This window comes from Onychomys torridus, chromosome 19, assembly GCF_903995425.1.
Source record: "Onychomys torridus chromosome 19, mOncTor1.1, whole genome shotgun sequence".
In the NCBI taxonomy this organism is placed as follows: Eukaryota; Metazoa; Chordata; class Mammalia; order Rodentia; family Cricetidae; genus Onychomys; species Onychomys torridus.
Window position 1 is genome coordinate 9,806,023 of NC_050461.1, and position 22,009 is coordinate 9,828,031.

Genomic DNA, 22,009 nt, shown 5'->3' on the forward strand with positions numbered 1-22,009 from the left:
CACTTAGTTTTGACATCCATGTCAGGAGGCTCCAGGCAAGGCTGCTTATGAGAACTTCCTTTTCTCCAAACAGATAAAGTATGCTGCCAGAAGACTTAAGGCCTGACCAGGCTGAGAAAGAACCTATGAAGCATTTGAAGCCATAGTGGCAGATTACCTTGCCATTTAACTGGATTGTATGCAAATGGTGCCGGAGACCGTAGAATTCAACACATTTGTAGATCTTTGCCTCTGATGCAAGTCTTAACCCTGCTGTGCTTATTTCTGTTCAGACAACCTGTAAAGCTCTTGAACGCATCTGTGAGTTTGTGAGGCTTTTCTTTTCTTGCTGTTTCAGAAGGTTTTAGTTTCTTCAATCTATAGAAAAAGCTTTCTGTGAAATGTTCATCGCTGAGTTTAAAAATCAACACACAGAGCTCTTGAGAAGCTTATGAACATGTGAAAACTTCGAGAAAGAGTAGAAATGGATTGCGGAAATAGAAATCCCTGATAGTGAAAGAGAAAGGGTGAAAACAGTGTCGGGAGCCCCAGGGGACAAAGCTGCTCTGAGAAATTACATACGCATGCATCTTTGTCTGTTTAAAATTAGCACGTTACCAGCTGGTAAATAGCGTGAGCTTTGCTGTAATTTTAGATTAAGATTCCATCTGTTGTTTGAGGTACCATCCATGGGTAGATGACTCTTCCCAGAAGTCGTGGGTTATTAAGTAAAATCCCAGTGCCAGTTTGGGGATACTTTCCAATATGTTGTTGATCAGGGAGTCCCCAAAGGCCCCCCAAACAACGTGGGATGCTGATATTGCTCTTGGTTGCCCACCTTAGCTAGATGGTAAGATCTTCCTGCTGAAGAGACCACATGCTTTGGTCACAGGTCATAGAGAGATTACATTGGAACTGAGATGTAAACTTCTTTGATACTAGCCGGCTTCCATCATGCCCGAGGGGGCTATGCATGCAGCTGAGGGGGAAGGCCATCAACTGTGTTACTGAGTCTCAAACCCTTGGAGCTACAAGAACATCTTCCAGGCAGGATGTGCTCCTCTGGTACAGCAAAGGCATGACTTTCTGCTTTCCGCTTTCTGATTGGCTCTGAGGCCTGTTCCACCCGAGGGAGCTCATGCCTGGCTCTGTGAAGCTGGTCAAGCTCCTGTGACTGGGAAGGTCATAGGACCTTCGGAGAACTTTCTAGATTGTTTGGCTAAACCATCATGTTGTCAAAGGAGAGTTGTACTCAGCCTTCAACAGAGAAGCTTGTTTATTTCATTTTAATGATATGTCTGTCTGTATGTATGTATATATGTGTATTGACGTGTTTGGATACCTGTAAAGGCTAGAAGAAGGTGTCAGTTTCCCAAGAGTTGCAGTTACAGGCAATTGTAAGCTACCTGATATGGGTGATGGGAACTGAATTTAGGTCTTTTACAAGAGCGGCAAGTGTTCTTAACTGCTGAGCCAGAGAATCTCCAGCACAGTGGGAAGCAGTTAATATAAAATACCACAATTGGCCAAAGTGACCGTGGAGTGCTCAGCCCTTAAAGGGACACCTCCATCATGACTTAAGGGGACCACAGAATGGGGGATAGGGAAGATGCAGGAGTCAGAGGATGGGGAGATGTACAGCCAATGGAACCTTCCGGACATCACTTGACTGTTGCACTCATGATTCATCACAGCTGTGGCAATCTGCACCAGACCTGCACAAAGCTGGGCCTATCAATAGTTCATCATTTATGGGGAAGCTGAGGCCTCAACCCTCCCTGAGGGACTCTTGGAAGCTAATGATTGTTGGGAGAAAGGGTGTCGTTTTCTTCCGTGGTGAAGTCAGTGATAAGGTGCCCATGCTCAGTAGAAAGTGAGGAGCATCCAGCCCCTTCTCAGGCAAGAAATGGATTAGAGTCAATGGCACACACACACACACACACACACACACACACACACACACACACACACGACAAGGAAGGAGTCTAGGGACTTGATGGGAGAGGGAGAAGGATGAGATGGGCCAGTGACTGAAGTTCTCTATGTACAGCAGAAATCTATCAAATAATTAAATAAATTGAAAGAAGGATGTCATCTATTCTCAAATACTTAACTATTTTGCATACACTGGAAAAATTAAGCAGTTCCTTACACTTAGCAGATTGTTATCCTATTGATAACAAGACCTTTTCTCCTTCTTTCTGTTTTTTTATTTGTTTGTTTTGAGACAGGGTCTCTCTATTATGTAGATCTGGCTATCCAGGAACTATGTAGACCAGGCTAGACTGGAACTCCTAAATACTCACAGGCCTCTCTGCCTCTTGAGTCAGACTGGATTAGAGGTTACACCACCACTGCCTGGCCCAACTTCAGTGTTCTGAAGATAATATTTCAGCAAGGATGAACAACTAGTTAGGTCCTTGTTTTTCTATTTCATTTCTCAGCCTGAGAATGTTACAGTTTATTCAAGGCTAGTCTTGAGCCTCAGTTGTAATGGATTGCTCACAATTTTAAAAGCACCTCTTACACCCAAAGCAGAGAAGAAATCTTCCATGCTAAATTCATAAGATGTACACAATCAGTTCTTTTCTTCCATGGAGGCAAGGTAGATTTTTCCTAGTTATTCCATATGGCGTATTTTCATTTATGATCTATTGTGTTATTGTCTCAGTGTGTGGATTCTAGTTATTAAAATTAAACCACAGATAGGTGTGTGTGTGTGTGTGTGTGTGTGTGTACTGGTTAGTTTTTTGTCAACTTGATACAACCTATACATATCTGGGGTAGGGGGAACCTCAATTGAGAAGATGCCTCTATCAGGTTGATCTATAGGCAAATCTGTAGGGCATTTTCTTGATTGATAGGGGAGGGCCCACCTACTGTGGGTGGTACCACTCCTGTGCAGGTAGTCCTCAGGTGTATAGGAAAGCAGGCTGAGCCAGCTAAGGGGACCAAGTCAGTAAGTAGCATTCCTCCATGCTCTCTAAGCAGAAACAACCCCTTTTGTGGTAGTTTGAGTGTAATTGGCCACATAAGCTCATAGGGAGTGGCATTATTAGGAGCTGTGGCCTTGTTGAAGTAGATGTGGCCTTGTTGGAGGAAGTGTGTCATCATGGCTGTGGGTTTTGAGGTCTTCTTTGCTCAAGCTTCACTCATTGTGACACTCAGTTCACCTCCTGTTGCCTGCTGATCAAGATGTAGCTCCTTCTCCACTCTCAGCTCCTTCAGGACCATGTCTGCCTGCATGCTGCCATGTCCCATCATAATGATAATTAACTAAACCCCTGAACTGTAAGCCAGCCCCAGTTAAATGTTTTTCTTTATAAGAGTTGCCTTGGTCATGGTGTCTCTTCACAGCAATAGAAACTCCCACTAAGACTTCTTTCTTCCCCCAAGTTGTTTTTGGTCAGTGTGGTGATACATTGTGTACCCTAACAGAATTTGCCTGAAGATCAGAGAACAGAACAAGCCACTAGATTAAACATATAGGCCAGGCAGTGGTGGCACACACCTTTAATCCTAGCATGTGGTGGGGGGCGGCGCTGGGGGGAGGTGGGGCACAGAGATCCGTCTGGATCTCTGTGAGTTCAAAGCCACCCTGGACTACATGAGATTGACTCAGTCTAAGAGAGAAAAAAGAGCCAGGCAGTGGTGGCACACACCTTTAGTACCAGTACTGGGGAGCACACATGCTTTTAATCCCAGGAAGTGATGACTGGGCAGAGAAAGGTATATACGGCATGAGGAGACAGGAACTAAAGGCTTTTTGATAGAAGCATCCCTTTCAGCTAGAGGCTTTTTTGGCTGAAGCCTTTTTGGCTGAGGAAGCTCATTTGGCTAGAGGCCTATGGGCTGAGGCTTTTTCAAGCTTAGGAGTCCTAGAGGTAAGAGGAGGCTTGTTCCTTTGTTTCTCTCATCTCTCAGCATTCACCCCAATATCTGGCCCAGGTTTTTTTTTTTTATTTAAAGACCATTTAGCAATCGAGCAACAGGTCAGTGTTTTATCACAACAACAAAAAGTAAACCAGGGAAGAAGTTCTTATCTATATGCATATTTTTTTTCTTCTCGAAGGTTGACATGTGTGTGTGTGTGTGTGTGTGTGTGTGTGTGTGTGTGTGTGTGTGAAATCTAGGCTCATTTTTTTTCAGTTGCCTAATGAAGAAAACTTGAAGTGAAGTGAGCTGTGAAACTATTCACAGCTGTGTACAGATTCCTGAACTTACTGTTTCTCTTGAAACTCAGTGGGATTTTTGCATAGTTAATAGACAATCTTTCTTTTTTTTTTTAAATTTATTTATTATATATAAAGAAGAGGGTGCCAGATCTCATTACATATGGTTGTGAGCCATCATGTGGGTGCTGGGAATTGAACTCAGGACCTCTGGAAAAGCAGTCAGTGCTCTTAACCTCTGAGCCATCTCTCCAGCCCCCAACAATCTTTCTGATATTAGAGGCATTTTATAAGTATAACCTGTGAGAGGGTATAACAAGTACAGGTATATATATATATATATATATATATATATATATATATATATATATATATATATATATATATATATATATATATATATATATATATCCTGGAGGTTGGAGAGATGGTTCAGTGGTTAAGAGTGTTTGCTGCTCTTGCAGAGGACCTGAGTTTGGTTCCCAGCACCCATGTTGAGTGGCTTATAGCTACCTCTAACTTCAGCTCCAGGGGATCCAGTGCCCTCTTCTGACCTCAGTGGGCACCCACACACAATTCACGCACACACACACACACACACACACACACACACACACACACGCACGCACGCACACGCACACACACACACACACACACACACACACACACGCACACACACACAAATAAAATGAAGTCTCTGGAAGCAGGGGCATGGTCAGTGTGTAGCCTGTTTTTCAGTCCACATGAACCGTAATTACCGTATTTCCTCCTCTTCCCTTTTTTTGGCTTGAAGTTCTTCAAATAATCGTTCTAAAATCTTAGCATCAATTTCAGACTTACTCCTTAAATACATTCTATTTAAAAAACATTTTCCTGAAATACAAAGAGAAAAAATTATTTTGAAATTGCATAGTGTGGCCCGTTTTAGAAATTAACTACAAAGTGATCTCTGACTGTGCACACACAAATTTCCCTTTAAGTGCTGATCCAAACAGAGCCCCTAGTCTTTAAAATTTTAGTAGAATGTCTTAAATCTTTTTCGAAAGGCATATGTTACTATGTAATAAATAATGAAAACATGAAAAAACATCTATTTTCCCCCTGGAAATTCTTATTTCAAACATTTAAAAAAGGTTTTTTTCTTACATTTATTTTATTTTATTTATTTATTTTTGTGTGTGTGTGTACATTCATGTGCATGTATAGTAGTCAGAGGACAACTTATGGAGAGTTGGTTCTCTCCTACCATATGGATCACAAGCATTGGACTCAGGTTGTCAGGGTTGACTGCACAAACCTTTATCCCACCACCTCTCAAATATATTTTTTTCTTATTTTTTTTATAATTTTTTATTAAATTTTTTCTTTCCTTTTACATACCAACCCCTGTTCCCCATCCCTCCCCACCCCCTTCTCCCATCCCACCTCCATCCCCTCCTTATAGAGGGTAAGGCATCCAACACAGGTTGGCATACCAAGTTGGGGCTGGATCTAGCCTCCTCCCCACTGCATCAATGCTGAATAAGGCATCCCACCACAGGGAATGGGCTCCAAAAGGCCAGTTGGTGTACTGGGGATAAGTCCTGGTCCTCCCATTGCCAGGGGACCCACAAACACATCAAGCCATGCAACTTTCACCCACATTCAGAGGGCCTAGTGGGGTCCCATGCAGGCTCCCCAGCTGTCAGTCCAGAGTCCATGAGCTCCCACTAGTTTGGGTCAGCTGTCTGTGGCTTTCCCATCACGATTCTGACTCCCCTCCCCTGCTCCCACAATCCTTCCTCCCTCTCTTCAACTGAACTCCAGGAGCTCGGCCAAGGGCTTGGCTGTGGCTCTCTGCATCTGCTTCCATCGGTTACTGGATATAAGTTATATGATGACAATTAGGGTAGACACCAGTCTGATTATAGGGGAAGGCTAGTTCAAGCACCCTCTCCACCATTGCTATGAGTCTTAGCTGGGGACAATCTTGTGAGTTCCTAGAGTTTTCCCTAGCTGTGGGTTTCTCCCCATCCCCTTAATGGTATACCCTGTCAAGATATCTCTTTCACTGCTCTCCCTCCCTGCCCTCCCCCAACTTGGCCATCAAGAGCCCTCATGTTCCCATCTGCCATCTCCTCCCTTCTCTTCCCCACTTCCAGTTTACCCAGGATATCTTAACCCCTTCCCCTTCCTGGGGTGATGTACGTGTGTCCCTCTTAGTGACCTCCTCTTTACCTAGCTTCTCTGGGGTTGTGGATTGCAGCCTGGTCATCTTTTTCTTTGCATCTATTATTCACTTATGAGTGAGTATATACCGTGTCTGTCTTCTGGGTCTGGCTTCCCTCACTCAGGATGATTTTTGTTAAAGGCAATATACAGCAAGCCAACAGCCAACATCAAATATATTTTCTTAAAAGGTGAAGTGATAGACTACTTAAATTAAAAACATCAGGATTACCCTCATCATCAGGATTGTGTACAGTGTTGATTTATAAGCTACAGCTACTGACTGAGAAGGGATGCTGAATTCTCAGCTGCAAAGAACAACTACTGAGGACCACTAGAAGGTGCAGTAGCACAGCACATTACCCCAGGTCACCTTCTCAGCAAGCAGAGGCCTCACTTCGTGCATCGTTAGGTCCTATCAGCACAGCTGAGGTGGTACCTGTATCTAAGGAGAGTTCTCCACTCTCTATTTTAACAAAATAAATGTCAGCAACAAACATTTTATTTTACATTTAAATAATAAATATTTGCCAACCATTGTTTTCTCCATCTGTCAAAGAGATAACCAAATCAGGAATGATTCCTTTATCGATGAAGACTGTCCACAGATCTCTTATAGTAGGGCAGTTGTCCACAATCCATCCTCCATATTTTTGGGCACCGGGAAACCTGTTCTTGTTATCTTCTGTTACCTGTGAAAACACATTGACAGCCCCATTGTGAGTTGACAAGCCACAGATTTATGATGTGTTTTTCTTGTAGAATTCCAAGAAGCATTTTCTAGGCCCTGACTTTGAGAAGAAAGTCAGAGTGACTTAATATTAAGAGAAGCTTAATTTTGAAGTAATCAAGTGTTACTAGTATAAAAACAGGGAATAAAGCCTTTATTAAACGTAACAGTGCACTCTTGCTATCTATTAATCTGTAGCATTGAATGTGTCTAGTTAGTATTTATATCATTTATAATTTAATTATAACAGTGATGAACTTCCTTATGCACTGGATTATTTTGATAACATTGTGATGAACTTCCTTACACACAAGTAGTTATCCAGGGATTATGTATTTGCCTAAGTGATTTCTCCAGAGGATGCCACAATGTTTCCCAAAGCATCCGTTCCACTTTTCACCCTTTCTGGCTGAGACAGGGTTTCCATTGCTGCAGCAAAACACCAGGACCAAAAGGCAAGTTGGGAAGGAGATGGTTTATTCAGCTTACACTTCCACATCGTTGTTTATCACTGAAGGAAGTCAGGACAGGAACTCAAACAGGACAGGAGGATCCCAGAGCCAGGAGCTGATGCAAAGGCCATGGAGGAGCACTGCTTACTGGCCTGCTCCTCATAGCTTGCTCAGCCTGCTTTCTTATAGAACCCAGGACCACCAGCCCAGGGATGGTTCCACCCACCATGGGCTGGGGCCTCCCCCATTGATCACTAATTGAGAAAGTGCCTTACAAGACGGGTTTTATGGAAGCAGTTTCTTAACTGAGGCTTCCTCCTTTCAGATAACTCTAGTTAGTGTGCCAGATTGGCATAAGTCTAGCCAGCACACTGCTCCTACCAGAAAATGACTATCACCATGGCTTCATGAGTAGTGATTACTTAAATAAAAACTTGGCCAACTTTACAGGAGAGAAATTATATCTCATTATTCTTTATTGAAATCTAAACTTACATTTCTTTAAAATTTTCTATTTTAAACTATTTTTATGTGTGTCTCTGTACATATGAGTACAAGTGTCCACAGAGGCCAGAAGATGGAGCAATTCCCTGGAGCTGGAGACTGACAGTTATGAACTTTAAATTCATATTACTTGGGAGCTGGGGCCCAAACTCAGGTTATCTGGAAGAGTAACGAATGTTCTTAACTTCTGAGCCAGCTCTCTAGCCCTCAAATACTATAAATTTAAAAAGACAACTCAATTAAAAAAATGGGCAAATGGCTTGCCCGATACTCTTGCCGGGCTTGGTGCCACACACCTTTAATCCCAGCACTCAGGAGGCAGAGGCAGGATGATCTCTGTGAGTTGAAGCCAGCCTGGTCAACATAGTGAGTTCCAGGACAGCCAGGGCTAATTAAAGACTCTGCCTCAAAAAACCAAACCAAACCAAAACAACAACAAAAGAGTATACTCTTTATAACATCACAGATCTCCAGCTGCTTCTGAAAATGGTTTTCCGGCCTGATCCCCTGGTCTCATGAGGAATAACAAGGCGGTGGGAGTGGACGTGATCTGAACAGCGCTCTGATTCCACAGCTGCAGCTTACTGTACAGTTGCTAACATTGCTGTCTCCAAAATGTTGTATGCATACTTCCTGGAGCTTTGTATTCTCCACAACAAAGGGAAGAGGGCATTTCACCACAGGCAAGGGCTAGGTTTAGAGAACCTGTCCTCACTTTACTTCTCTGGGTGTTTAGTCTCACTGACGAGGTGATGACGGTAACTCTGAGTATCATGAGTGAATTCCTGTGCCTCGGAGATATCTATTTGCCACAAGGATGACTCAGTGAGTGGCTTCCAGGCCAGGTCACCGAGGAATATCCTTAAAGGCAAGGCCATGTTTAATCTGTCTTCCTATCCCTAGTATCTAATACAGGACACAGAAATAGCAGGTTCAGGGTAATAGCATCTCTGAAGGAAAAACTATTGCTCAAACAACCTAAAGAGATTGGTTAAAAGGTGTGTTTGATATTAGGTGGAGCTTGGGAGTCCTACAGAGGAGGGAGAGGAAGGATTGTAGGAGCCAGAGGTCAAGGACACCGTGAGAAGGCTCAGACAATCAACTAACCTGGGCTCACAGGGGCTCACAGAGACTGAACGAGGGAGCCTGCATGGGACTGACCTAGGCCCTCTACACTTGCATAGCTTGGTCCTCTTATGGGACTCCTAACAGTGGGAACAGGGGCTGGCTCTGACTCTGTTGCCAGCTTTTGGGACCCTACTCCTCATACTAGGTCTCCTTGCCCAGCCTTAACACATGTGTTTAGTCTTACCACAACTTGACATGCCATGTTTGGTTGATGTCCATGGGAGGCCTGCCCTTTCCTAGATGGAGACAGAAGAGGAGGAGATTGGGGTTGGGAGGCAGGTAATGAGGGAGAGGGACTGGGAGGGGAGATGTGGTCAGGTTGCAGCTGGGCTGTAAAATAAATAGATGAAAAAAAAAAACAAAACTGTTTGAGCTCAGAAGTACTGAGGGGCCCAAAGGAGTCTGGTACAGCCAGGGCTCCAGGGAGCCACCCAGTGAGTTACAGAGTGATGGTCTCATGTGATAGATAGGCTTTTATTCTCACATATTATTTTTTTGTGAGGGGTCTTATGTTTGGCCCAGGCTGACCTGCCTATGTAAATCAGGCAGGCCTTAAATTATGCACGAGTCTCCTGCCTCAGCCTTCTGAATGCTGGGATTGCAGGTAAAAGTTCCTGTGCCCAGAGTTTCTCACATAATAACTTAAAACTCAATCATAGAGAAGTAGAAAAGCACACCAAGAGTCTAAGATAGCCTCATTTGTCATGTATGCTTTCTCTGAATGTCTATCTGAGATTGTTGCTAGAATCTACCTCTATGAGACCTTGTCCTGGAAACAAGAGAAAGGTTCTGATTTCCCTCTGGTACAGGCATGGTATGTGAGGCTTGTTTTTCCTCTTTGGGCTGAAAGATTATGCATGTTTCTACCCTCCCTTGTCAACACATGCTAGGGTAGTTGGATGAAGTTAGACAGCCACATAACAAACTTTATTTCAGTCTCTGACTGTTTAGCTCCTAGATGAGGTATCTAAATGTGGCACCGGCTCTATAAACTCCATCTTTCCACTAACTGGACTGAATCAAAGACAATAAGTTATAGTAACTTTAAGAACTACGAAATCAGTGGTGGCGCACGCCTTTAATTGCAGCACTTAGGAGGCAGAGACAGAGGCAGGTGGATCTCTGTGAGTTCGAGGCCAGCCTGGGCTACAGAGAGAGTTCCAGGAAAGGTGCAAAGCTACACAGAGAAACTCTGTCTCAAAAAACCAAAAACCAAACCAAACCAAACCAAACCAAGAACTACGAAATCACATCGCTTAATTTTGTTGATAATTGTGAATCTTCCAACAAGTACCAGCGATTATGGGGTACTTCACATGTGATGGCATTGTGGCTGTTGGTAGTGGGTACTCTGGAAAGAGGAGAACCGTTCTTTATTGAGGAGATGGCTGCTGGCAGGTTTCTCATGTCCCGGTGGGTGGTCCACACCCACGCACACGTGGGCAGCGCTAACTGAACTTAGTTATTATTTTTTTAAAGACATGAAGTCAAGAGAGGGTGTGCTTTGGGGGGAGAGGTGGGAAGGGGAGGGGAAGCTGGGGGACAGTTACAATCATATTTCATTGTGGTCATATATCAAATTCTCAAGAATTATGAAAATTAGAAGAAATGATGTAAATAAAAAATGTGCATGAGTTTGAAGACTACTGTAAAAGAAAACGGGAACAATTCGACACACACTAGATGGATGTTCTTAGTTCCTACATCAAGGAGAAACAAGAAAAGATCGGAAAACTTTACCTCTTTGATGACTTCCTCTAGTAGCTCAGTGTGTTTCTCAAAGGGCTGCTCAAAGTTCAGATCCTTGGCCTGTCTCAGAGTGTCCTCTACGATGAAAAGCACCTCGGGATGGGTCTCATTCACCTCTTCTATCGAGTCTTCTGTGGAGACTGAAGTCAAAAAGTAAACGGAAATTGCATCCTTGGGCTCGTGGACGGTATTACTCGAGCTGAGTCATGCTGCTAACGTGTGGCCTAAAGTCTTTGTGTTCTGTGTTCTAGAACCTGCTAGGAGGAGGAGAAAACCCATCAACCACAGGACCACAAACTAGAAGGTGACACCACACCAGTGCCTCAGCATGAAAGTCCTGTTGAGGAAGTCAGGGAGGGACCAGAGCATCCAGGAATGAAGGCAATCATAAACATCCAGGGAGGAAGCCACACAAGATGATACTGGAAGCAGGCAAGCTGGAGTTGGTTGGCACAGACTTGAGTTTTGCTCTCATTTCTGGCAGGGCTGAGGGGCTCCAGGTGACTTTACCATTTATTTAACTGTGTGTGTCTACGCCTCCAGTGAGGCAGAGGCTTGGCAGTTCCTCCTGGTTGGACCGCTTCTGCATTTCCAGGCTTCTTGCTTTGGAATTACTGCGTTCGGGCTCCAACTGTTAGAACCTCTGTCTGGAGCCCAGCTGATCTCAGCTCAAAGGCCTTCAAAGGGCAGCTGCCCCCTGCCCACTTTGCCTTAAAATATCCTCAGGGAAGAAAGAGACAGTTCCCTGAGACACAGAGCAGAAGAGTCAAGAACTGTGGTCTCTTTCTGGAGCCCTGGAGGAAGGGGGCAAAGAGAGCCAGGTAGACCAGTGGCTCACTGCAATGGACATTTGCTAGGAAAGCTGATTGGACAAGAGGGTAGACTCCGTGACACACCCAGGCCCCCAACGCCGCCAGGACGAGAGAAGAGGTGTTGGAGAGGGGGGAATGAAAGAGAAGCCAAGAAGTTTTTTTTGTTTCGTTCTTGTTTTTGTTTGCTTGCTTGTTTTGTTTTGTTTTCTTTTGTGGGGGATGCTGCAGGGGTGAGGGGAGGATGGGGGAGACTGGGAGATGAGCAGAATTGGAGTGCGTGATGCAAAACTCCCAAAGAATCAATAAAGAAGTTAAATAAATTAAAAAAAAAAAAGTCCCAAGGGCCAAGCTGCTTTGTTCTCTGGCATCTGTCCTCTTTCTTAACAACATGCTTTATGTCAAGGCCACTCATGTGCCCAGATGGAAACATGTATTTCCCCACTTTCCTTACAGCCTGGAGAGTCAATAAAATGCAAATCAGTTTGGATGAGGCTATTTATTTTTTGAAAGTTTCCTGTATTTTCTTTCTCCACTTTAATGTGTGTGCATGTGGTATGCATGCATGAGTATAGTCGTGTGTGTGTGTGTGTGTGTGTGTGTGTGTGTGTGTGTGTGTGTGTGAATGGTTGATATTGGGAATCATCTTATTATTGTTTGTTCATTGAGGCAGGGCTTCTTAGTCAAACCCAGAGCTCATTGATATGGCCAGTCTCCCTAGCCAGCTTGCTCTGGGGAATGCCCTGTCTCTGTCTTCTGAGGTTGGAATTATAGCTGGGGCTGCCATACCCGTGATGCATTTGCATGGGTTCTGAGGATCTGACTGGCCCTCATGCTTGTTCATGGCATACTGTCACCACTGAGTCATCTCCCCAGGCTGCCATCTCCCCATCCGCCAGGTCTTTAAGAGCGTCAGCTATGTGAGAATCAGTTTTCATTTCCTGCTATGACATGATAGCTGGAGCTGATACATCATTCTGTGGATTAGCCTGTGGTCAGATAGCGAGGATGGCAGAGCAGAGACTACCTACCCATTTTCCAAACGATCCTCTCACCAAAGCAATATGCTGTGTTATTTTTCATATGTTCCTGGTGTCCAGTTGTTCACACTATTGTACCCTTTGAAGATATGTTATGTTGAGAATGGTCAGTGGGGATGTCCACCTAGAATATGCAAGGCTGTGGGTTTGATGCCCTAGACCACACACACACACACACACACACACACACACACACACAGAGAGAGAGAGAGAGAGAGAGAGAGAGAGAGAGAGAGAGAGAGAGAGAGAGAAACAGAGAGAGAGATAGACAGAGACAGACAGACAGACAGACAGAATGTGTGTGCCATTAGTGGTTTTAGTTTTTAAATCACTCATTTCTCCTTCTAAATTCCAAAGGAGATACCGATTTCTCGGGAGCCACATTTAAGAGCACCAAATCACCAGATACTAGTTTACCTTTTTCTGAACTCTAATTTTCTTCTTCTTTTCAACATAATATTTTTATTGATTCTTTGAGGATGTCACATTATACACATCTATAACATTCCCTTCCCAGTCATGCCCTGTCCCCCATCCTGCCCCTGTTACTTCCCCCCAGCAACAAAACAAAACAAAACAACAACAACAAAAGGTCCGACTTCTGTTCCCTATATACTCACTGGTGTGTGGTCAAACTCTCAGTGGCCTGCCCCTCAAATAGGACTGAGTCCTTCCTCTCTTCACCCCTGTGGGAAATCTTCCCTCCTGTTCCCTTGCCAGAAGCCCTCTATTGTGGAGGGCAGACACTTCAGTATCCTGTCACAGTTTTTAAGAGTTCTCTTCCATGGCTTCCTGCTTAGGCTGTTACTATTTGGGCGACAGGGTGGAGGTAGGGTCATCACAGAAGTCTTCATGTCCCCCTTTCTCAACTGTATCGATATCACTGCCAAAGTAGCTTACTTGCTCTTTGCGGTATGAGGGAGCAGGGATCATGGGCTTCCACATGGTTTCTGGTGTCAGCACAGAACACGAACAGGGCTCCCGGCTGCAGTAGGGCCATGGACCCAGACGTGGCCCTCCGATGATAAAGTTGGGATTATGGACATGAACATGGCTTCAGGCTGCAGCACAGATCATTGGACATCCGCCAAGCCTTTGGTGGCAACATGGGGCCACCATAGACCCAGCTGCAGTAAGACCACAGGACTCAGACATGGCACTTGGTGGCATCACTGACCGGAATCTCTATGCCTTTAGGTGACATTGCAGGCCCCCGGTGGCAGTACAGAGTTCATGGCTTCAGGGAGTAGTGCATGCAGGCTAGAGACCTCCTCTTGACCTTCATTGGTAATACAGGCCATGGACATCAACTCAGACGCCAGCTGTAGCAGGACCTCAGACCCAGATGTGGCCCACGGCCACAGCCTGGACCAGACACTACATGGTCACAGGTGGCAGCGCAGGGCACTCACATCAGAATGGTCCCTGGGAGCAGCACAGCCCATGGCCATCAGCACAGCTTCAGGGCACAGCACAGACCATGAACATCTTCGTGTCATTAGTTAATGACATGTTCCTCTGACGTCAACTAGGACCCTGGCCACATCAGAGCCTCTGACCCACACATGGCCCTCAGCAGGATCAGGGGACATGGTGATCCTCGAGGATGTCCAATCTAGAAAGTGGACAGTTCCTCATCTCGGGCCTCCGTCATTGCCCAGAGCTAGGGTGACCCTGCATTGGACAGCTTGTTCAGGCAGCCGAGTTTGCATCTGCTTAAGCTCTGGGCTGCTGCTCACCATCCCGTTGACCTCACTGGGCAACAGCATGATCCACTCTTGACCTCAGCCCTCTCTTATGCCTGCGAGTGTGCCAGCTTTTCTTCTTGATGAAGGTCTCAGGACCTCCTCTGTCTTAGTTTGGGTTTTTATTTCTGGGAAGAGACACTATGACCATGACAACTCTTATAAATGAAAACATTTAATTGATGGGGCTCGCTTACAGTTCAGAGGTTCAGTCAATTATCGTCACGGCAAGGAGCATGGCGGCGTGCAGGCAGAGGTGGTGCTGGAGTTGAGAGCGCTACATCTTGCAGGCAACAGGAAGTCAACTGACTATCATATGGAGGAAAGCTTGAGAAAAAGACCTCAAAGCCTGCCCCCACAGTGACATACTTCCAACAGAAGTTGGGACCCAGCCTCAAGGTCTGGACTAAAGGTGTGTCTAATCCAGCCTCCTCCAACAAGACCACACTTCCTCCAACAGGACCACACCTCCTAATAGTGCCACTCCCTGTGAGCTTTGGTGGCCAAATACCACCAAACTGCCACAACCTCCTTTTTGTTGTGGACGTGCCACTGATTTCTTTTTCACCTGTGGGTAAAACATTGCTAAGAACTCAACCTGGGCACTAAGAACACACGCTTGGATTCTGAAAAAGAGTTTGGTATGGGCTCAGGGAACCAGAACTCATGGGCGCAGTTTACAATTCAGATAAGAGCCATAGTATTCAAATAGCTCAACATATCTGTCAGCAGAAAAAAAAAATAACAAAACAACCTGTAACAAAGCTAGGATTTTAGTTTGATGTATTGCCAATGCTTCTAGATTTGAAAAAGAAATCGAAAGTGCCTTTTCTGAGCAAGTGTTTCTGAGTTCCAGAGGCCATGGTCTCTTGGTTGATTTCTGGAAGGCAGGCTGTCAACACCGGCACCTCGCTGTGGGTAGACGCACTGTGCCTGCTTCTAAGTTGGACTGCGAGGTTCACAAAGGGGAGGGGCAGTGTAGGAAAGGGGCTGCAGAACGCTGTGAGAACTCACCAGCATCAGGGATGGGGCTCCCAGCAGCCACTTGGTTACATCTGAATATATGGTGGCCTGCTGTGAAGAGTCCACACACACACACACGTGTGTGTGTGTGTGTGTGTGTGTGTGTGTGTGTGTGTGTGTGTGTGTGTAAAGAGGGTGGCACATGCAAGTTTCTAACCGTGCCCAGTCAGTTCTTACTGGTTTAAAATAAAAACCAGGGAAAGCAGGCATGTTTGAATCAGTAGGGGAAGGAGCAAACAAAATTCACTGCACATTGTACATCACATTATTGATAACCTTAAAACTGAATACAAAAAGGGTTAACACCAAGAACAAAAGAAGGCACCCCAACAAAAACCTCACAGAACAGAACACCCGAGCAAACTCGCAAGTCCTAAAGGTAATGACAGAAATCAATAATGGAAAACAATTAGATGATCATGAAGAATGCCTCCATTAACTCCCCAAAAGCAAGATGTTTAGAAGACAAACTACTCAATTTTGAATAAAAAAAAAAAGCACCTGAAAAATTAGGGGCTCGCATAACATGCGTTTGAAGAAACAATATAATTGATACAACAATTTAGAAAATTTGATGAGAAGTAAAAATCATCGTCTATGTAAAAGGAAATAAAACTGAACAAATCTTAATAAACTCGGGAAGTAAATATTAATGTAAGCCTGGAAGAAAAATAATGAGCAAGTGATGATCTGTATCTGTGCATTACTGGAGAAAATACAATTTGGAATAACTTTTATGCAAAACAATTTTTCTGTAGCTTCATATTCATTTATTTAGGACTTGTACCTAATGTTGATATCCAGATGAAACATTTATTAAACATTTGTTGAAATACTGTTTATGGTAGAAAAAATAACACAAATTTCTACTATAAAGAACTGGCTTGGGCTGGAGAGATGTCTCAGTGGGTAGGAGTGCTGCAGAGGACCTGGGTTGGATTCCCAGCACCCACAGAGCGGCTGACAGCGGCCTGCAACTCCAGTTCCAGTGAATCTGATGCTCTCTTCTGACCCCTGTGGGTTCCTGCGTGCATGTGGTTGGCAAACACACACACACACATTCATAAAATAAAATATACTAATATTTAACAGCTAAGCCACAATCTATTCATAAAAATTAAGCAGTTCTTTAAAACAAGGGTTAAAATAGTTCCTATGACTGGATGATGTACTACTACCCAAAAGCAGAGGAATAGTTGACTTTCTGGCTAATGTGTGATGACAAAGTAGACAGAATTGTGTAACGTTGTATCAGGTATTGCTGTATGCTGTTGGGATTTAAGCACATGAACAGAACAATGTCATACGTTTAAATAGCATCATCAATAATGAAGAAATGTCACAGCTATAATTATAAGTGTGTGACTGATATACTGGTTCCACCCTATCAAAGTTAGTCAGCTTTCAAGAAGGAATTTATAATCATTTGGTAACAAGTGTATAACATCAATCTTTCTTGGGGTTCTGCATGTATGGAACGCCTCACTTTCTGCGTCTCTTCTTCATTTTAATAAATCTATTCTGTTCTGTGGCCATTCGATTGAAATCTGCAACAGTGAAGCCTGCCTTTTATCCCTCTTGAAGTTTTCAGCTTTTCCTGTATTAATTGTGAGCTCCCATATGGTGGCCACATAGAAAACAAACGGACTAAGATCCATAGATGTTTTCGTGGCAGTTCATCTCCTTACCGTCTTTATCGACGTCCACAAGGGTGTAGTCAGACCTGGTTTTGTCTTCGTCGAGAACGTCTAAGGAGCTGTATTTCTGGGAGCTTGGAGCAGTCGCTGCAGAAAAGAAGACGCTTTATTGGCTCATCTACACACAGGAGTAGAGATCCCATCACTGGTAAAAGCAGGCAGCGTCTTTATACCTTCATCATCCAAAGACTGTAAGTCTTCAGTGCTTTTAAACATTTTATTATCCATGAAGTCTTCATACTCCTTTTTTGCATACTGCGCTTGCAATTCCTTTAGGGTCCTCTCCTCTAAAAGAAAAAGGCTGTGTTAAAGGGAGGTGGCTGGAGACAGGAAGCAGGCAGCCTGGGTAAAAGGCGTGCTCAAGTCAGACTTGGTTTCAGTTCTGAGTGGTGTGTAAAGGCTGTGGGCATGTTAGCCACTTGATCTACCTGTCTCATATTTTCCTAGGCCAAATGAAGATGATTCAGTTATTAAAGTATTGGGCGCATTAGCTGGTGCGGACACAGGAAGTCTGCCTCCTGCTGGTGGCTTACCTCTGTTTCATTATACATATTTTGTGATTAAAAAACTCACTGTTCTCCCTGGACAAATTTATCCTAAATATATGTGGGGTTAGAATTCCAGCATTAGAAGTGTTCAGAAGGCTGACTTTATTGCCAGACTTAGAACTTCAAGTTCTCAGCATACAGGAAAGTATCTACTCATACGTGCCAGTAGGGAAGGCAATTTATGAAAAGCTTCAAAACTTATATTTCATTCCCATAATTTCAGATGAAAGGAATGACTACAGATTGTAACAAACATGAAAGACCGCTGTTCTACAGAAGCCCAGCTAGCTTCCTCTTGAGATGTAAGTTTCAACCTAGTGTCTTCGCTTGGAGAGGTTAATTCAACACTCTATACCCTGCTCTTATCACTGCTCCATTGCTTGTTACATGTCCCCTCCCTCCCTCCCCTCCCTCCCCTCCTCCCCTCGCCTCCCTCCTTCCTCCTCTCCCTCCCTCCTTTTTTTTTTTTCTCTCCAAACTCTATTAAAATGTAAGCACCAAGAGTACAGAAGCTTCATGGCATTTGTCTAATACAGAGAAAATCCTCAAGTGTTTGTTGAATAAATGAATGAATTCTGGGCTAATGGCTTCTCTCCTTCGATTGTGGTCATGAGTAGTCTTTACATTTGGATTTTGCATTTTGAAAATTATATACTAAACCTATAAATTCCTCCTAGGTCATTGTGGTAGTTTGAATGTATTTGGCTCCATAATCTCATAGGAAGTGGCACTATTAGGAGGTGTGGCCTTGTTGGAGGAAGTGTGTCACTGTGGGTGTAGGTTTTGAGGTTTCTTCTGCTCAGGATACCGCCCACTACGTCAGTTGATTTCCTGTTGCCTGCAAGATGTAGCAGTCTCAACTCCAGCACCACCTCTGTCTGCATGCTGCCATGCTGCCATGATGATAATGGACTGAACCTCTGAAAGTGTAAGCTGCCACCTCAATGAAATATTTCCTTTATAAAAGTTGCTGTGGTCATGGTGTCTCCACAGCAATCAAAACCCAACTGAGACCATCATCTAGATGGACATTAGGGTATCCTGCCATCTCAGTTCTGGCTCTTTTTTAAAGTTCTTTAGGAAGAATGATGGATGTTTTTACTGGCTTGTAGGCTAACCAGAAAGAAGAAGGGCATAATAAATAGTCAAGAATGTTCTTGTTTAGTGAAGTATAACATAGCCATGAAAGAAGAGTCAATTTCTTATTAAATGGTTTCAAGATAGGAAATGTCAGAAAGCCTCCCAGTTTGTAGAGAAAGCCAAACAAATAAACAAAAGATTGCTATAAACTGATTACTCTGTGAATGTTGAGGAAAGGTTCTCAGTAAACAAAATTTTAAATAGTTTTAATATACCATGACTAAGTAAGATGTAATTTAAAAATTCAAAAAGAACTTGATGTTGGAGTAGAGTGTTGTTGATCAAACAAACAGGTCGAAGCATGAAAATCGTTGAAGTCTTGCTAGATGCCGACAAGATAAAAACATTCTCAGGGAGAAACACCCGGGAGATCCTTTAAATTATACTAAGTGGGGTGGGCACTCAGAGGCTGAGAGCACCTGAGGCCCCTCTGTGACTTGAGTTTGGTTTCTGGCACCCACGTCAGACTGTTTGCAGCCACATGGAATTCCAGCCCCAGACAGTGAAGTGATCTCAGGGACTCACTAGCTGCCATCTGTGGGCAACTTCCACTGCCTTCCTTTGGACTAAGTTTCTTTATCCACTGAAATCAAAGGTAAAGATGTATGAGGATTACATAGGTCTTATATGCATTGGGTAGTAAATGCTCAGTAAACACTAGGTATTATTATTTTTGTAATGATATATGTTTTATCAGGAAAAGCATATTGGAACTGACACACACAAAAGCCTTATGGTGTAATACTGTGCTCTCAGAGGCTCCATGAAATTTAACAGCAGCAATTGAATCTAGTCTAAAATTGTTGGAGCTGATCTCAAATTTTGGATCCAGATCTTTAAATATGAAAAAGATCTCACACAGTGTATAGGCAGTACTGAATCAGGGCTATTCTGTCACAACAGGCACAGTGGCTCACACATGTGACCCTAGCTAGCACTCACCAGGCACAGCAGCTCACATTATGTGACCCTAGCACTCACCAGGCAGAGGAGGGCTGAAGGAGCAAGCTGATGATCAGCCTGCCTTATGTAGTTCCAGGCCAGATGTATACATGTATGTATATGTTTGTGCATGTGTACATGTATATGAATGTGTGCATGTATATAAGAAAAGCTGACAATTACAGATATGAATTCTACCTAATCCCTCTATGAATTACAAAAATAGTCATAAAATTAGAACTCTCATTTTCCTAAAGAAAAACAAATAAATAAAGGTCACTTTGGAGCTTATCCTAAAATATCACAACCAGCAGTGAGTGACTGACTGGTCAGGAGCTGGCTTTGGAAAGGAGTCCTTGGCGAGATCACTGAGTTAGCGTTAGAGTCATTTAACTGCCATCGGTAAAATTAGAGAGTTGTGGTTATTCATCACTCAAAATTCCACTAGTGTCACTGAATTTGGTATTTCTGAATAGAAGGTTTAGTTCTATCGAGGCTGGCACCATGTCTAAAGCAGCAAACATCCCAGCAGTCTGGTGAAGGCTCGTTTTAACTGCCAGCATGGCTAACGTCATAAACGTGGTTTAGCCTCTGCTCAGTGAGCAGACCCATGAAGAAATACAGTCTCTATAAACACCCACATTTACCAGGACCTTTCCTTAGAGTTATAGAAATGAAGTTTGGGGTTATGAGTCAGTTTCTTTTCCTTCCTTCAACCATTCACCGAGAGACTAAGGTGCAGACAGACAGTAAGGACACTAAGACGGACAAACTGACATTGCCGTCCTCAACCCGCCAGGCCAACCATTCACCAGACACAGCCTCAGAAATAGGACAACGTGCCACCTTGCTTCCTGGATTTCAGCTCCATCAGCAGCCTCTCTTTCACGCTTTTGATGGCTGTGTTGGTGACTTCTTTTATAGTGTCTTTAATTAGTTTTTCACGGGCTTCATCAAAACGTGGCTGAACAATTTCAGCATAGTCAACTACCTACAGAAATATTTAATAAAATTAGTGTAATCACAAGGTACTGTGAATCTAAAGCACATTTCCCACCTATCTGTCTGTCTGTCTATCTACCTACCTATCTACATACTTACCTGTCTTCCAAAAGCAGATACTACTTGAGGCATCTTTGAAATTATATACAGAATCCACTGATTTAAAAAATCTGTTTTGTTTTTAATTTTTAAAAATTTATTTGTATTATTTTTAGCTATGTCTATGTCTGTGGGGGATGGGTGGCCAGGTAGGTGCACACTAGTACAGGTACCTGCAGAGGCAAGGGGGGTCAGCTCCCCCTGGGGCTGGAGTTACAGGTGGCTGGAAGCCACCTGCTATGGGTGCTGGGAACTGAATTTGGATCCTCTGGAAGAGCAAGTTCTGTTCTTCACCACCAAGTCCTTTCTCTAGTCACCTAGTCTTGGCTTTAAAAAAAATTTATTTATTTTATGTGTATTGAGTATTTTGACTACATGCACATATATGTACTATGTGTGTGGTTGGTGCCTCAGGAGTCAGAAGAGGTCATTATATGCCCTGAAACTGGAGTTGCGGATGGTTGTGTGCCACCATGCAGGTGCTGGGAACCAAACCTGGGTCCTCTGCAAATACAGTGAGTGCTCTGACCCCCTAAGTCATTGCTCTGGTCCCCTTATTGTCTTTTGATATGTGTAGGTGATTTGCCTTCACATATGTCTGTGTAATACATGCATGCAGTGCCCTCAGAGACCAGAAGAGGATGTTAGATGCCATGAGAGTGGAGTTACAGTTGCTTGAGAGTTGCTATGTGAGTGCTGGGGACTGAATCTGGGTTTTTGGAAGAGAAGCCAGTGCTCTTAACTACAGTGGTATCTCTCCAGCCCCAAATTCACCAATATTTAAGGTCATTCATTCATAGGAATCAGTCATATTTTTATATAAAGTATATAAATATATATAAAGATATATAAATATAAGCTGTGTATATATTCAGGTTGCATACACATTTTTGGCTTAATTAAGACATACATATCAAGTCAACTTCATATGTCTAATTTATAATATAGTAAAAAGCATCCATTTTAATAACTTCAAGAACTTTTGCAATTATATACATACAACCCAAATCAACACAGAACTTCCACATTAGCCCCAGAATTG

General features: G+C 43.5%; 1 protein-coding gene across 1 annotated transcript in view; it reads right to left on the bottom strand.

Moving 5' to 3' along the window:
* Nucleotides 1–4,811: 4,811 nt before the first annotated feature.
* The window catches only part of LOC118570707 (adenylate kinase 9-like), a 71,506-nt gene continuing 54,308 nt past the window's right edge, over nucleotides 4,812–22,009 (bottom strand). The window contains exons 13-18 of the mRNA XM_036169365.1: nucleotides 20,713–20,857; nucleotides 17,410–17,523; nucleotides 17,228–17,323; nucleotides 10,914–11,062; nucleotides 6,895–7,051; nucleotides 4,812–5,024 (exon numbers count right to left, since the gene is read on the bottom strand). Coding sequence (XP_036025258.1) covers nucleotides 4,906–5,024; nucleotides 6,895–7,051; nucleotides 10,914–11,062; nucleotides 17,228–17,323; nucleotides 17,410–17,523; nucleotides 20,713–20,857 — 780 coding nt within the window. The 3' untranslated portion in view covers nucleotides 4,812–4,905. The remainder of the gene's footprint in view (nucleotides 5,025–6,894; nucleotides 7,052–10,913; nucleotides 11,063–17,227; nucleotides 17,324–17,409; nucleotides 17,524–20,712; nucleotides 20,858–22,009) is intronic.